At 40.9% G+C, this 18,006-nt stretch overlaps 1 protein-coding gene across 49 annotated transcripts in view; it reads right to left on the bottom strand.

Annotated features, from left to right (window-relative positions):
- Nucleotides 1-18,006, bottom strand: part of LOC117547361 (ankyrin-3-like) — a 187,857-nt gene that overhangs the window by 114,711 nt on the left and 55,140 nt on the right. For 47 of the 49 annotated variants that reach the window (XM_034218003.1, XM_034218022.1, XM_034218025.1 and 44 more), the window contains exon 1: nucleotides 14,695-15,454. The exons of the other annotated variants lie outside the window; for them this stretch is intronic. In XM_034218003.1, the coding sequence (XP_034073894.1) occupies nucleotides 14,695-14,811 (117 nt within the window). In that variant the 5' untranslated portion in view covers nucleotides 14,812-15,454. Of the gene's footprint in view, nucleotides 1-14,694; nucleotides 15,455-18,006 lie in introns of those variants that run through there. 49 annotated transcript variants of the gene reach the window in all.

Genomic DNA, 18,006 nt, shown 5'->3' with positions numbered 1-18,006 from the left:
TCACTACATTTATTAGGCACCTGTAGTTACTTAGCAGAAAAGTATTTAAATTATAAGGCTTATTTTTGTAACTGAAAGCCCATCTTGGTTGCATAGTGAGTACTTTATGCTTCATTACTTATTCCATTAAAATGGAATGGACATTTCAAAATGTGTGGCTTGCTGCAGTTTTAAATACAACTTGAGTAGAACTTCACATTGACTTAGTAACACATTTCTTGGTGATGCAGAAGACTAATTAAAAGATGTAACGTGTATTAGATTCTTTGTATTGTTTTGTTTTAAGGACAGCTAATGACAGCAGTGTTGAAATTGGTTGGTCCCATTAATACTTCCAGCACTTTTCAAAGCCCTCTCTCCACAGGAGCTGGATCCCTTCTATCTATACAAGTGACTAAGCCTTCTCTCTCTTCTGTGTCCAAACCTCTGTCTGATCCAGACAGGTCTCCTCCCTGCTTCTCACCTTCAAAATGTCTGCTACCGCCCGTTACACAGACTCACATCCTGTCTGTGTCGTGACTCTGTGCCATGCTTCATCACCTCACCCACTGAGAGCAAACACAAGGGGTTGAACATAAAACACCCCTGTCCCCTTGATTCTCCCCGTCTCGTACGATATGCCAGCATTTCACTCGATGAACAACTATGCAGTATTTATACGCCTTGTTTGCTGCTGATTGCCACCCTGACATGCAAGACAACGTTTAGTTGCTTTTGTTCTGCACACAATGTCAAATCAATCAAATCAAGTTTTATTTATATAGCACATTTATAAACGAATTTTGGTGGAGCCAAAGTGCTGTACATATAATAAAAATAGCCTACAGTAGAGACACTTTACAGCCAATACAACAGCACAGATTGTTCAGAATATCAGTATGAGAAAAACGACACCCTCTATCCTTAGACGTCCCAGATCATTATTCAAACAAACACAAAAGGAGAACCGATGTCAGTCTATTACAGGGTCCATTTTAAGCACTTACAGCATATAACAAGAGAAACATATTTAGGTTGTGTATTGTTCTTTTTCGAGCAGTGTTTCACAAAAGATAATTACAAAATCACATTACTCAAAATGTGTTTTTCTCTAAGCTTTCGGGACAGTAACACACGTAAGGTCCTGGCTATTTTGAATAATATGAGTAATATGGTTATTTTTTTCAAAACAGACAATGTTATCTTTCCTAAAAGTGTAATGCAAGATTCTACATACTGTATACATGTACAGAAATGATGGAAAGAAATCAAGTCTGAATTTAATTGGATTGAAAATGATATTTCATCAAACAAACACATTGGGATTACCGTTTGTCAGTCTATTACAGGGTCTATTTTAAACACAATTTATGTTTATGTTTATATTTTTGTTTTACTTGGTTGACATTTATCGCTATAAAACTGCTACGTACGACTTTGCACACAAATAAAGAAGGAGGAGATGTATTCAATAGGCTGTGCTTAACACTAATCTGGCTGTAAGGGAAAAGACAGTGGTATGTTCAGTGAAATGAAGATGTGTTTAATCTGCGGGTGTGTGGGTATGTGTATAAATGAATGGGAATGGCCCAGTTCTTGGTGCCGATCTTCCACTTTAGTGAGAGAAAAGAGAGCTGCAGGGAGGCAGAGGAAAGGAGGATAAAAGGCCTCGCTAACAACATCCTTCTTCTCTGTCTCTCTGCGTGCCCACTCTCCCATTTCCTCTCTTTTTCTGCCACGTCATCAATCGCTCTCTTCCATCTCTCTTTGCTCTCTCCATTTTAATTTGATTTCATCCTCCTCTCTCATCCCTATCTATTTTTTGCAGAATGTTGGGGATGCATGCGTTACCTCTCTCCCCCCTCAACAACCCCCTCCTTGCCCTACCCCGTCCACCAATCACAACGCTTGGAAGGCTCTGCACCAATCATGTGCCCCCCCCCCCCCCCCACCGTGAACATTAGGATTTGGTGCCGCGAGGGTGGCATATAAACATGAGTGCCTTCCTATCCAACACCGCTTTTCCAATCTCCCCTCTTCAAATCTCTCCTCCTCTAACCCTCTGCTTTTCTTTCTGAATTCATCTCAGCTCTCTTCTCTCTTCGGCAGCTGTCTACCCTCCTCTGCTCCGTAATGGAGTCATTCTATTATTCATAACGCTCTCTCCTCGGTTAGGTCACTCCTTTTCAACTTTGTCATCTTTGCAGAGTGCTGTCAGATTGTCAGTGTCGGCATCTGGTGCGATACGGCTCTTGTTTGGATGCGTTACATGTGTTCATGGCTGATTTTGTCCCCGGTTATTTTAAAGGAGCCTGTATTATTTTAACTTTTAGGCTCATATTTGTATTTTATGCCTTTACTGAGACAGGTGTACATGCTTTAATGTTCAAAAAGCTCTTTATTTTTCTCATACTGCCTGTGCTGCAGCACCTCTTTTCACCCTCTGTCTGAAACCAGAGCCCAGTCTGCTCTGATTGGTTAGCTGGCTGGCTCTGTTGTGATTGGTCAACTGCTTAGAGACGGCTAAGCTTTAGTATGTTGTCCTTTGCAGACCAGTTACATGCACAAAAACCTATATTACACACTACAGGAAAGGGAAACCCCAAATAGCATAATAGGGCCCCTTTAAAGCATTATTTGTTCAATTGTTCTGAAAGATATCAAATAATGTTTGATCTAAAAGGTTTATTCAGTGACCACAAATCAAGCGCTCACTGATCAGTAACTTAAAATATTTCTTGATATATATTTGTTCCTGATCTTTGTAATTAGTTACTCAGATCACCCCAATACATTGCCTCAAATTTCATATGTTGAACACAATTTAAAAATCATCTGACCCCCTATGTCCCCACCAAAAAGTGACGCCCTTGCTTGTTCTGTTTTAAAAGGTATCTTGAAATGAAGTCATGACGCGTTCTTCTGATGACAGAAATACGTTTCCTCAGCTTGTCACTGAGTGTTTCAGCTCCATTTCTGTAAGTGGCAACACAAACTGCCACAATGGAGAGGATGAAGGAGAGGGTTTCATGTTGACAAGTCGCTGATGACTTTCTTTTATAGGACTTTTGTCGAGTCAGTTCTCACATTTGCTTTCATCTGTCAACATGCTCTACTCGACGTCAAACAGAACGACGTGGTGGTAAACGTCTGCAGCTATATCATTGTTACTGTGACATTTATTTCTTTGTCATTTTATATTTCTACACACAATTGATATTACTGCTGCACAACCATTGACCTTTTGCAGGTAAAGTGATTGATTGAATGTTAGAAGAGTGGAGTAGAAGCAGGAGGCATTCAAGCTCAACCTTATTTCCATCATCAACTAATCTGCTGATTATCTTCTCTAGCAATCAATCAGTTGGGTACTGAAATGTGAAGAACTTGCTGAGAAAGAAACAAGGATCTTAAGCTAACTTTTATCCATGTACTTTTTTTCTTTTAATGTTTAATTGACTGATTTTAAATGCCATTTTCTTAATCTCTTTTATTTTTTGTAAAGCACTTTGAATTGCCTTGTGTTGAAAAGTGCTATATAAATAAACTTGCCTTGCCTAAGCATGCTTTCTTGAAGCATTCATTTGAACAATGAAGTGATCATCACAATATTTGCAGATCCATTTCCCCTCTATTAATCAACTTAACATTTCAGCTGTAAATATAGTACATCATCAATGCTAAAGCTAACCTGCTTAATCAATGCATATATTGTAATTGTATTACATCGCATAACAAAAAGAACATTACATTATGACTTTGTACTGTACTGTTTGAGGCAGTGTTGCATAAAAGGTTATATGGAAACAATAGGCTGTACATTTCAAGGACGACCTCTTTTAATCACAATAAAAGTAGACAGAATTATTTTGAATATGAATTGATAGGAATAAACACAAACAATAAGTATAAGGAGTGAATATTTAAATGGAGGTGGTGGCGTATAGGGGACAAAGAGATGTAGAGCAGCAAGAACAAATGGCTCCCACATATGAATCTTGGCTTAAATAAGTGTCAAGGGATTAAAGTACAATGCCTGGTCACAAGGGACCTGTGTGTGTGTGTGTGTGTGTGTGTGTGTGTGTGTGTGTGTGTGTGTGTGTGTGTGTGTGTGTGTGTGTGTGTGTGTGTGTGTGTGTGTGTGTGTGTGTGTGTGTGTGTGTGTGTGTGTGTGTGTGTGTGTGTGTGCGTGCGTGCGTGCGTGTGTGTCCTGCTTCCTCCCCCCCAGTCCTAGAAGCAGAAGTGTGGCAGAACAATAAAGCCTTCTGCCAGCTGACAGAGATGCAGGGAGGGGGGCATTGAGAGAGAGAAAGATAAAGAGAGATGGGGGGGTGGGGGGTGGCAGAGTGGAGGCTTTAGATAAAATAAAGAAGCAGCCAGAATCGAGTCCATCTTAAAGATACACCACAGAAGAAGCAGCATTTCCATCCCCCCCCCCCCCCCCCAATATAACGGACATCTAAGTCATCCCTGTATGAGATTTTTGACTTCCTACGAAGTGTTGACGCAGTTAAAATCTTCAAAATGGATAATCTAATCGTCTTTTTAACAACTACATATTTTTCTCATTTGGTTGAAATTGCTTTTTCCTCAGCGCTCCGAGCGCTCTGTGAATGTGTAGGAAGACAGAGTGCAGCTGAGGCTGATGGGAATGTCATTACATTTGGTCATAAGGGATAAATTAAAATGATGTGTATGGCAAACTATCCAACAGTTTTGCATCTGGAGGTTTTTTCCTAGACTTTAATCACGTTGAATCTCCTTTGTGTTCCATTATCTGCATCTGCGTAATGCTTTATATATCATTTAGGTATGTAACATTTAGGGCCATCCCCTTCTTCCTTTAATTCATCTGCATTATTGAACTTAAACTCATTTGTATTTTATATACATAAATACAAATGTTATTAGGAGTTTGCGTCTATGTGTATGGACGTGTGAGTTATTTTAGACGAAGGACACAGTAGAGGTGAGGGAAAGCCGCCACCGATTGCTCCAGAGTCTGAGTCACACCATCACTTAAAGCATGATATCGAAAATGAGAAAGGAAGAAATCTGGAGGAAGGGAAACAATGCCAACAATTCTGACTGAGTGTTTGCATTACACTTCTCTGCCTTGAAGACCATTTGTCTTACATTAGGCTCAAAATGAATAATGCTTAAATTCAGCAGGAGATGCCGAAACACTGAATATTAAAGACTGACATTTGCTGTTTTATCTCACAGGCGGTCTACCGATAGAGTACAAGCGAGTTAGTGCACCAGCTAATCAATCTGAAAAGCAGGACAGACTGCAGTGCTACAGGAGATGTAGAAAAAGATACAGCAGAGCTTGCAGTTTAATAGTCAGCAAAATGTTTGTTTGAAGCATGCAGCTAATAGCTCTAATGGTAGCTGTTGCTGCTGCATTTGTCTCAGTAGGCTACTCTCACGGCCCGTCCACACAGCGGCGTGCGTTAAAGCTTCCAACGCTTCTGCCCATTCACTTTGAATGGGGTGACGTCACTTTTAGCCGAACTGCATTTTGGGAAGCGACGTGGAGCGTTGCTGGCGTTGCTCGCTTCAAAAGTTGAGCAATGTTCAACTTTTGACGCCTCGACGGAGGCGTCAGCCAATGAAATCCCGTTTATGCAAATCTGCCAGTACAATCGCTAGCCAATCAAACCGCGTGTATGCTGGGAGAGACTACGCAGGTCATTTCCTCATATTCCAAAAAATGGAGGGAAAATTCATTATAGCGGTAGTGAATCACCCGGTGCTGTATGATCAGTCTCTGTTCATCTACCGGGATACAAACCGGAGGAGCGAGGCATGGAGGGAGGTGGCAGAGACAGTGGGTGAAACTGGTAGGTTTTCGCCTGTTTGGGGATTTTATATCCAGTTTACTTCGTTTTAACATTGCTATTGCTTTGTATGTCGGGGGCAGGAGATTCATGTGATTGGTTGTTGGTCGCAAAAAATCCCCAAGCTTCAGATACGCCCACCTCCAAGCGTCAACGCACGCTGCTGTGTGGACGCTCCGTTAATGTATGGACTTTGTTTCTCAGTTTCCAATAATAACTATAACACAAACCATACTGAGAATAACACTGGTAACTTGAATGCATTTGTAATCAATACAAAACAAAAGTTACAAATTAAAGTTATGATATTACATGTAGTGTGTTTACAGGGTTGCCAACACTTACGGAGCGTCCACACAGCAGCGTGCGTTGACGCTTGGAGGTGGGCGTATCTGAAGCTTGGGGATTTTTTGCGAGCAACGCGACCAACAACCAATCACATGAATCTCCTGCCCCCGACATACAAAGCAATAGCAATGTTAAAACGAAGTAAACTGGATATAAAATCCCCAAACAGGCGAAAACCTACCAGATTCACCCTGTCTCTGCCACCTCCCTCCATGCCTCGCTCCTCCGGTTTGTATCTCGGTAGATCAACAGAGACTGATCATACAGCACCGGGTGATTCACTACCGCTATAATGAATGTTCCCTCCATTTTTTTTAATATGAGGAATTACCTGCGTAGTCTCTCCCAGCATACACGCGGTTTGATTGGCTAGTGCTTGTACTGGCAGATTTGCATAAACGGGATTTCATTGGCTGAACGCTCCACGTCGCTTCCCAAAATGCAGTTCGGCTAAAAGTCACGTCACTCCATTCAAAGTGAATGGGCAGAAGCGTTGGAAGCTTCAACGCACGCCGCTGTGTGGACGGGCCGTCACGCATTGAGCGTGAGAGTCACGCAATTAACCCATATCTCACGCACTCACGCCACACATGCCTTTCCTCACGCTAAGTTTAAGTCCAAAATAAATGTATATAAATATAAAAATAAAGTGAAGGAACAGCAAACTGAGTGGTCTACGAAATGAGATGGCTTAGTTCAGTAAAGTTGGAACGATATTGGGGGATTCTGATGTCACGGATCAATAACTCATGATCAAAACGTTGTTCAGACACAACTGACGTCTCCTAAGTACCGTGGTAAGGTTGACAACGAACTACAATCACATTTTGATCAAAAAAAGCCAATACGCGCCGTCCTCCGAGCTGGACACATTACATTGGTCTCTATCCGCAGCCGGAGAAGAAACGAGTGCTCAGGGACCGTCTACAAAGTGCAACTCCGAAAAAAGAGAATATAATATTCAATCCCTATTATACATATTATTACTACCAAACTCACTACACACATCAATAGTCAATAGTGTGTCATACTACAGCAAGGAGTTTGGAAGAATATGCTTTTGAATAATTTTGGGGAATATTTATAATGTAAAATCTTCAATAAATATGGCATCATCTTAAATAACTTTACTATTATACAGTATATTTCTACCAAACTCACTATTTGCATTGTTGTTGTTGTTGATAGCATCTGGTTAGCTAGCTGTGCTAACGATATTAGAAGCTGTTTCTAAAACAAGGAAAGGGAGAGCTCTCTCCTGTCAGACTGAGATAACTACAGCTCAGAGAGGTAAGGGACTCTCTGTTTAGATACTTTAGTCTAGTTATCTCAGTGGGTCTCAAACGTTTTGGTCACTATTTATGAGAATAAATGAAAAACAGATATGAAATACTATAAGACAGTAAAACAAGAATACAGTTTAAATGATTAGTGATTTGTAAAATATCCATAAAGAAAAAGAAAATCTGTTTACAGTTCTGTTTCATATGGGTGTTGAGAGATGTATCCATAAATTCATTTTGCTCTCAAAGTGCACCAGATTGATGACTTTAACTTCAATATTTAAAAAAAAATCTTCCAGGGGGAGCATCCCCCGGATCCCCCTAGAGGAGGTGAGGAGGTGATAACTTATAAATAGCACTTGATTGTAAGAGTCGCGGGTACACTGTGTATGTAGCGCCCGGTACATTAATGGGAAACCCTAGTTTGTACATGTTCACTGTACACATGAACGTTTCTTTTTTCGGTTCACCAAAACAAAAATCTCACTCCAAGCTGAACTCAAATGTTGGCAGCCCTGTGTTTATCATTTAAAAAGGTATACATGCAACTTAAGAACACAACTGCTAACAAACTAACTAACTATTTACAAACAACTTTTTATTAGGGGACTTTAGTAATTTGTTTCCCTGCACAGCCTGTACAGCCGGTAGACATGCTAGCAGATTAGCTCGCTAGCTATAGTGCTAGCTAGGTTGACCAAAAGCTCACATGACCGCCCACATTTTTTTTAAATGTATGGGTTAAACCAGGGGTGCCCAACCAGTCGATCGCGATCGATCGCGGGGAGATTCCCAGTCGATCGCGAGATGTGTCTAAAAATAGAACAACAATATTCAGTTTTATCGTTAATGTCCTATAACATAATCTTCCTGGGCCAGAATAATGCACTTGAACGCATCAAAGCTTTGTGATTGGCCGGCATGACCCCATGTGTCGGGGCGTGGCTAGTGGGCAGTGCACTAATTCAATAACGTTGTCCGGGGCTGCTTCTCAGGTCGATTAAATGAAATCCTTGCTTCCCTCACTTGCGTCGTTTCCCTGCGTTTAGTCCCTCCCACCAGGGAAGCATGGAGAGACGCAAGGAAACCACGAGAAGCAGGGAAATGAGTTTTAAGAGCAATGGGACGTCCTTTCCTCCGGAGCGTCACGTGAAGCGACGTCCGTTTGTGATGACGCTGCACAGCTGATCGTCTGACAGCAGCTCTGTTCCCGTTATTTTCACAAACACCCCCGCCTCTGTTAGTACACATTTACTGACACAAACATTTGTATCATCTGTTGTAGACCCAAATACATTAAATACAATAAGAACTCATTCTCAAAAAAGATAAACGCCATTCTTAAAATGTATAAACGAACAATAGTTTGATTAATATTGATTAGAGTGCACAAAATAAATAAAATAATTGAGAGAAGAAAAAGAGATATGTTATCTATCAAAACCCAGTTAGATTAACATTCATTGGATTGCACACTTTGTTTGTTTGTTTGGATATGTAGTAAATTAACATTTCAATAGCACGTAATGACTGACTGAATGGAAATGACAATAAATGAAAATGTAAAACGAAAAAAGCGATCATGAAAATGTTTCCAAAAAATGAATTAAATGATTTTTGACCACTTTGTTGTTCAGATATATCACATATTTGTAACTAAATGATACATGAATTGAAACAAAACACGGTATAAACTGAGGAGTGATTCCCGTGAGATTCATGTATTTTCTTCACTCTGCTCTAATGTCAAGAAGCATCAGATCAGTGCATGCGCTGCATCGTCCAATCAGTGAGCGATACACAGTAAGGGGGCGGGGCGAGTATCTGAGGATTTCATCGGAGGATGGTCTGGTGGTACCTCGGTTATCGCTCCTCCATGATCGCTCCTCGCTCCTCGATCCTCGGTCCTCCGGCAGAAATAAGAGCCATGGGACGGTACTCAAGATGGCGCAGGCAAATCAACTTCCGGTGATACCGAGGACCGAGGAGCGAGGAAATTAAAATAGTCGACCTGAGAAGCAGCCCATGTCAACAGGAGTAACAGTCCGCACACAAACAAGACCGCAATTATGGCAGAAGCAAAACATATAATTTTAACTCCGAGTGGGAGGATGATTATTTTTGTATTTATTCCAATTCAAAGTCCATCTGTCTCATCTGCAATGCGAGCGTAGCTTTATCGAAGAAGGGTAATTTCGGAGCGGCATTTCAAAACAGTGCACAAACGCTACGAGACGGAATTCCCTCCTAATTCTGCCCTACGCTCCCAAAAGGGGAGGGGCCTGAAAGGACAGCTAAATGCACAGCAGTCCATTTCCACCAGGCCCAACAACAAGAGCAAGGCTGCTACCAGAGCATCTTAACGTGTCAGTCACGTTCTTGCGAAACACATGAAGTCTTTCAAAGACGGCGAAGTTGTGAAAGAAGCATTCCTGGAGGCTGCCGACGCGCTTTTGGGGACAGTAAAAAACAGTAGCATTTCAACAGGTTTTTGATAAAAACTCAAGTTAGATACCGTTATTAATCAGCTGTACGTTTTAGTTTGTTTGAACTTATTCATTATAATTATTGTACAAAATGGTATAAGAATGCAAACTTAAATTGATTATAGTCTATTATCAATTCAGGTTAAGAAACTAGTGTTGCTTGCATCCTATTTTAAAGGCATTTCTTTTTATAATCTACTAAAATGCAACAAAAAAATGGTTTGATTTTATTAATTTTGTCTTTTTTATTGCACTGTTGCAGCAGATTCCTGTAGCTTCAGATCTCAGTTGTCTTATTAGTAAGCCTCATTTATACTTTTGTAGCAACACTATTTTTATATAATGGCAAAGAAAGGGTTCAGAGTATTTTCTTTTTTTCCTGTGTCATATGTGGCAGCACTGTTCAATGTTTCTTGAAAACATTACCCACTGTAGTATGTGACGTGTGAATAAACTCCAACTCTGTATCAACAACACTGTTGTGTAACTTCAGTTAAATACTTGTATGTGTGTAGACTAGAAAGAGGTAAGATAAAGGATCTGCATTATTTTATGGAGTATTAATCGTACGAAGGTCAGTTTTATACAAGTAGAAGTGTGTATTTACCTGGTAGTAGGCTACGCCTCTCTATTTGGACTGGTAGATCTCGACAGACTGTCAACTTTAAAAGTAGCTCTCGGTTCAAAAAAGGTTGGGCACCCCTGGGTTAAACCAACAGGATCAATTGTGTGAATACGACAACTGTATACGTATTGTAAGATTTCATATTGTTACTTTTTTAAAGCAAGCCAGGCCAAGCTGTTTGCAAATGCCTTAAGTATTTAGGCTAAGCTATGCTAACATATCCTGGCTCTCGTATCTTTTGGAAAAAGTAAAACAAATCTATATTTCCCAGATTTATTTAGGACACAAAGAGGGAGTAGAGAGAGCTGAGAGATAAAGGAGGGAGTGTCTAGCGTATTATCTGTTCAATCATTGTCTGAGAGGGGGACAAAAAGCCAAGAAACAGTATAATAGGCAGAGTGAGTTGAGCTAAGGCAATACTAAGAAAGGTATTGAGGTGACGTGATCCGAGGATGGAGAGGATATTTTTTGCACTGTGATGCCAAGAATTGTCCCCTGGCAGACAGCGTTATAGATTTACCTTGAGTGAGCCCAAGATAGCTGATACCCTGCCTAAAACATTATGCTACAAACTGAGAAACTGCTGATGTCACCCAATACACACTATAGTAGGCTACAGCAACACGTTTCCTTCACCTGTTGCCTTAATAGAGAAACCGTAAATCTGTTATCACACCGGCTCAAACTCAGCCTCAAGGTCAAACCTCCCTCTTCCATTCTCTTAGCATTCAAGCTATTCAGATTCCTCAATGTAAGAATTTAGAAAGAGTGCAGCCTTGAATTCCTCTCAGTGTTTGATGAAGCAACATAGTCTCACGGCATTTCTATTGATTCATGTTCACCAACACGATTTTCGCATTTTTTTCTTCTCACACAGAACGATTTTAAAAGCAATGTAAATAATAACAAATTAGAAGGAAAAAGAGATTTAACAAAATACAGATTTCAGTATTCTGAGACAGAACGATTTTAGAAGCAATGTATTTATATTGGTAGTATGTTTCGTGCTTGCACCAAATAATAACAAGTTGGAAGGAAAAAAAGATTACAAAAAATACAGATTTAGTTTTCTGAGGCTCTGAGCCATTTATTTTCCTCGCGGATGGCAAAAAAACTCGGACATTATACTATTTAAAATAAAAAGGTTAGGGTTAGGCTTAGGGTAAGATATTGAGTAAGAAAATGTTTTTATGAACCACACAGCTTCCGGTCTTCCAAGACCCGACAGGACAAAAAGACGTGGTGCAGGCACGAAACATACTACCAATAGAAATACATTGCTTTTAAAATCGTTCTGTGTGACACGAAAAAAATGCGAAAATCGTGTTGAAGAACACGAATCAATAGATTAAATTGATTTCGTGACTATAACTCGAAATGTCGTGAGACTGGGTTGGATGAAGGCACGTCATTATGCAGCATATCTATTACACAACCCACATGCTGAGGAGGATCAAAGCATTCAAATGGATGCCTGTGTAAGAGCTCGGGTCTAATGTAATTTACAAGATTGGTAGAAACCATGCCAAAACAGGAATGGGATTAATTACAAATCCATTATCGTTTCCTTGTCCCTAAAGAAAATACTTCTTCGACAGTCACTTATATAATATCTAAACAACACTTAAAAACTGGTAAAGGGGGGACTGTCCTCACCACAGAAACAACACAACTGTAAATTGTTTGTTAAAATGTACCTGACAAGGGCATATTATAATCTTAATCTCTATGCAGCAATGGCAAAATGACATTATTATATTGCTGGTTGGGAGAACCAAGTTTTGGAAAGCCATCAACAAGAAAAATGCATGTACAAAGAGGAAGTAGTCACCACAACGTTAACAATGGGTTTGTGGTCTATGGTTTTGAAGCCTTGACATCACTACCTTGTTTTTTTGGAACCAGAAGTGACAGAAAAAAGGGTGGGGCAACGTTTTTGGGTGAGAACATTTCTCAAATGTTCTTGCCTAAAGAAAATGAGAAAATAATTAAACTTCTTAAACAAAAGCTGGGACAACACCCAAACTGGACAACAGTGTTTGGGGACCTGTCAATCACAAGGGAACCAGGCATTACATTACATGACATGTAATTTGTTAGATGCTTTTATCCAAAGCGACTTATTAAGTACTGTGGACAATCCCCACAGGAGCAATTTGGGGTGAAGTGTCTCAGGGACACAACGACATGCTGACTGCAGTGGGACTCGAACTTGCCGCCCAAAAGGCAAAAGGCAAAAAAGCTAACGATTGTCCGTTTGACTCTAAATGGGACCATCACTTACAAAAAATACTGAATTGAAGACTGGCAGTCAAGATCATATATCTATTAGTAAATTGTTTGCGGAGGTAATACATTACTAGACTTACAAGAGTCATAATTACTACAAATGTGTCACTTGAACATAAACATGTTGTTTTATAGCATTTGTTGAGTAAGCATTATGCTTGCTTTAACGTTAGCCTCAGTAGCTGTTGTAACAGATGTTACACATTCATATGCCACTTACATTACTTGTCAAACGCCCCCACCAAAGTATTTACACCAATGATATTAGGGAACCTGACCAAGTGAATGAGGCAAACTGTAAACTCTGGGTGTGACGCAGCGTTGGGTGGAAACCTGCATCCCCCTAGAAATAGCTCTACCGGAGAGGCTGGTCAGATAGCCAAGGATAGTAATCAAAGTATTCACTCTGAACATCATCATCTTTTCTTATAAGATGTTTGAGAGGGTTACACTTGTTTAATTTATTACGTTTTTTAAGCAGTGGTACATTTTAAGAAAAACAATTAAATTCTCTTCCGGCTTCTCCAGCACTGAACTAGTACCACACAATCCTCTTGACTTGCTGTGACCACGAGAGGTGACCTCTATATCAATGTTGACCTTGATGCAAATGAGGTCACTGGTATTGACTGTTTGTGACAGGTGGCTAACCCCAGACTAATGATAGCCAGGGGTTAGTTAGTACACACACACACACACACACACACACACACACACACACACACACACACACACACACACACACACACACACACACACACACACACACACACACACACACACACACACACACACACACACACACACACACACACACACACACACACACACACACACACACACACACACACACACACACACACACACACACACACACACACACACACACACACACACACACACGTCAACAAAGTTATGAAAACACTTTTTGAACTGTTTTGTCAAATTAAGCTGCATTGAGAAATAATATTGATTTCAAGTGTGACCTATTGATCATCTTATGCATGTTTGTGTGTGTCTTGACTGTGTCCTTGCACAATGACGCATGTGCACTCACACACACACACAAATAACTCACAGCTATCCGCAGGGCGTGACTGTTACATTCACACACGTTTTGCTTTACAATATCCTGAAAACACACTTTATCAGATGAAGGGGAGATTATGCAGGGGAGGTGGGATTTTAAAGTGTTGACATAAGGAAAAAATGTCTCATACAAGAAAGTTAACATGGAGATGGAGAGGGGTGACTGAGGACAAGACTCACACACACACGCGCGTCCTATCAAAGAGGTAAACCTGAACATATACGGTGGTTCTATTACAAAACAAAAAGTGTGTCAGAGTGATTAATGGATGCTTTATTCAAAAAACTAAAGACAACAATGATGTGAATCCAATGGAAACATTTTAGAACTCATCAGGGAACGGTCTCTTTCACATATTAATAACAACATCGCTGCCTAAAATACCAATCTGCCCTCCATAGCTTAATCCTGTTATCTTTTTATTTTCTGCCCTGTCTGTGCGCTCTTCTCATCCATCTTTCTCTGTCTTTTTCACCCTCCCAGAATTCCCAATGGGACCAGCCTCTAATCACACTGGGTGTGTATGTGCATGAGTGTGTGTGTGTGTGTGTGTGTGTGTGTGTGTGTGTGTGTGTGTGTGTGTGTGTGTGTGTGTGTGTGTGTGTGTGTGTGTGTGAAGAGGCTGCATCATGACAAAAGAGACTCCACCAGACCAATGCGTCTCAAGCCTCTCTCTCTCTCCCCTGTGGCGGCTCTCATTCCTCCATTTCTTTCCTGTTTTCCCCAATGCCTCCTTCTCCTCTTTCTCTACCTTTTTCTTCAGCTCCCGGGAACGCTTCCTCGCTGCCTTCTTCTTCTCTTTCTCATCCTCCACAGCGTTGATGTTCTCATCCGCCTTTTTCTTCAGCTGCGAGGCGGCATGCGCCATGCTGCTCCAGCGCAATTAATCCTCACAGGTGGAAGGAGGGATGAATGGATGGATGGAGCGTGGACCCAAAGTCTCCTCTTTAGCCTTTTCTTCCCAGCTCCTGGTTATCTTTGTGTTCCTCCTGTATCCTCAGCTGTGCTTTTGTCAGGGAAGGAACCCTCACAGGTGTGTGAGAGGGAAGGCTTTCCCTCTTCTCCTTTACAAGATTCCCCTCTTTCTTTTGTTCTGTTCTTCCCTCAGCAGCTATCCACTCTGCTCAGACGCAAAAGTTCAGTTCAGGGCAGGGCACAGACAGCACTCCTCAATCTCCAGTGCTGTGAAGGCTTCCACTTCTCAGCGCAAAGTGCAAAAACAAGTGCAAATGATAGCAAATACAAAACAACTATTTATTGATATGGTCCACAGCAAGTTGAGATGGTCCCTTTGATCAAGAATAACGAATATGAAAACAGTGACAGGTAGAGCTCCAGGGTTGGAGGTCCAAGAAGGGGCTCAATATCCAGCCCCTATTCCAGCAGAGTGCTCTGTGTGATGGATAAATAGACTGCTGCCTGCTCCACTGGTTCCCACAGCCTGCTGCCTGCACCTGAGCCCTGAGCCATCTTCTATGTACACGCTCTGTCCGCGACGTCTCGCCGGGACATGTGAACAGGAGGGGAATGACGGTGGAAAGGAGGTTGAGAAAGGAGTAGAAGGTGGGGGCGGATGAGGAGGAGGAGGGGTGAGAAAGGAGGAGGCAGAGAGAGGTAGAGAGAGCAGCTGGGACAGCAGAAAAAAAAGGAGGGAGTAGGGATGGATGAATACCTCTGCTTAGTACCAGCTGGCATTGGCTGGGAGATACAGAAAGGGAGGAAACACACACACACACACACACACACACGGTGTGGAGAGTGCAGTAAGTGTGCTGCCATGATGCTCTTGCTATAAAACTTCTATTGCTCAGCCTCTTCCCTGCTTGATCACAAGTGTTCTTCTCAAAACAAGAGCTGACGAGGAATTCATCTCTCACAGATCTATAGTGTGTCATAAGAGTTTTATATATTTTGTAACTGTCTGAAGTGTGTATTGTAAAATGATACAGCCATTAATAACAATCAATAATCAGCATAGTATAAACTCCATTTTGCTGTTACATTGCCATGAGACACACGTATGTTTAAATGAACTGGATTAAAGTGAGCATCGCCTTGCTTTAAGGAGGCAAATGACTATTGACGGCTACAGTTTGTAAAACGGCTGATTGATTAAAAACAGTTGCAGTTAGTTAACTGGATGCGCGGGGCAGGAAGCAACATACAGTGGATATGTAAATAGTTTAATTGAAAATGACTTGGGAAAACCTAAAACATAAAGAATGTTGTTACATGCAGGCTGCTGTGCACTTATGGATACATTATTAAGATGCTGATGCATTATTCATAATAAACCGATATACTCTGATATGCTACAATCATACCTTAAGGGGATGACAGTATAATGTCTCTGTAATTAGCTACCTTAGGGGGGGGCTCCAGCCCTAAATGAATGAGAAGTACAAATCCAAAGTGTTGCCTAAGGTGACAAAAAACACATTGAAATATAACAAAGCATCATGAAATAATATCACTGAACAATTTGAAATGGCAAGATGTTCTTAGAAGATGCTTACATATTTCCTCGATGTAATTTACAGTTTTCAGTTTGTGTGTGCTTATCAATGCATCGCTGCATGTTTTTAATGTATCATTGTGTGTGTGTGTGTGTGTATGTGTATGTGTATGTGTATGTGTATGTGTGTGTGTGTGTGTGTGTGTGTGTGTGTGTGTGTGTGTGTGTGTGTGTGTGTGTGTGTGTGTGTGTGTGTGTGTGTGTGTGTGTGTGTGTGTGTGTGTGTGTGTGTGTTTGTGTGTGTGTGTGATGAGCTCATGTCGGTAGACTGCAGCCTTTGCATATTAACAACAACGGAGAGGGGATGGGAATAGTGACAGTACAGCAGGCTTGCTATTGGCTGTTTGGGATGTGAGAGGGCTGTAATTGGCTACCTGGAAAGGGAGGTCCCACCCCCAACCTCACAATAACAAAGAGAAGAGGAGAGGATGTCTCAACCACAAGCGTTTGATAGTAATTACATCTAGTATTATGGTATTTAAAGTGGCAAATATGGTAAGAAGAGCCTTCTGTTGGGCTTGGAGACGATTTATCACAGGAATAATATCACGGATGTGTGTAACCGTTAAGTGTAACTGCCAAGCTGCTATACAGCGTGTGGCCCAGATATTTCCCTCTGGGTGTGAGCCAAACAGTGAGTGAACATTTGGACATGACATTAACTGCAGTGTGTAGTGTAAACAACACTCTACATGTAATTGACCTGTACATGATCACCATGTTATTATCTCCTCTAAATAACACTCAAGCTAATCGCCCAAAAGATAATAGATGTATTACAATAAGTATAATCCGTTTCTAAGGTCAGTCGGTCCAACATTGTGTTCTCGACTGAAATATCTTGACAAGTCTTGGATGGATCCACAAGAAATGTTTTAAAGAGATTCATAGTCCCCAGAGCATGAACCCTTCTGACCTAATCCCCTGATGTTCCCTTTAGTGCCACCATTTTGTCTCAGCAACAACTGTTAGATATATTTCCATGACACATTCATGTCACTGTAAGGATGAGTTGTAATATCTTTGGTGATTTATTAACTTTTACAGTTTAAATTGTCCAATACCTTTGAGCTGCAATAATTACAAATCCCTTTCAGCACCAGGTTTATTTTGTGTTTATTGCAAATTATCTAAAGTTTGCCCGTTGGCACGTTATTCTAAGATAGTTGACGTGGTATACATGCTAAACATTAGCATCTTAGCATGCTAATATTAGCAATACGCTCAACGCACTGTAGACCTATTGTGAAATGAATGTGTTTGTTTCCGAAAGTGAGGTCATAAGAAATATTGTTATGCTAGTGTTAGAGAAACAAACGATTCCCAATTATAATACTGAAGGTAAAAGGAATACACAACACCACAGCCACTAGAATGATAGGCTGGTTTAAGAGCAGCAGGTCAGATATTCAACTAAACCTGACAGATGCTGTTATCTGTATACAAATAAGAAGATGTATCATGATGTCAACATGGTTACCTAAAGTTGACATTATCTTCCCTGGAGTGGGCTCACTGTTTTGTGACATGTGCTCAAACAGCCTTAAA

This window comes from Gymnodraco acuticeps, unplaced genomic scaffold (genome assembly GCF_902827175.1).
Source record: "Gymnodraco acuticeps unplaced genomic scaffold, fGymAcu1.1, whole genome shotgun sequence".
Taxonomy (NCBI): domain Eukaryota; kingdom Metazoa; phylum Chordata; class Actinopteri; order Perciformes; family Bathydraconidae; genus Gymnodraco; species Gymnodraco acuticeps.
Note: the sequence above shows the minus strand (reverse complement) of the source record. Positions and strands in the feature narration are given on the sequence as shown.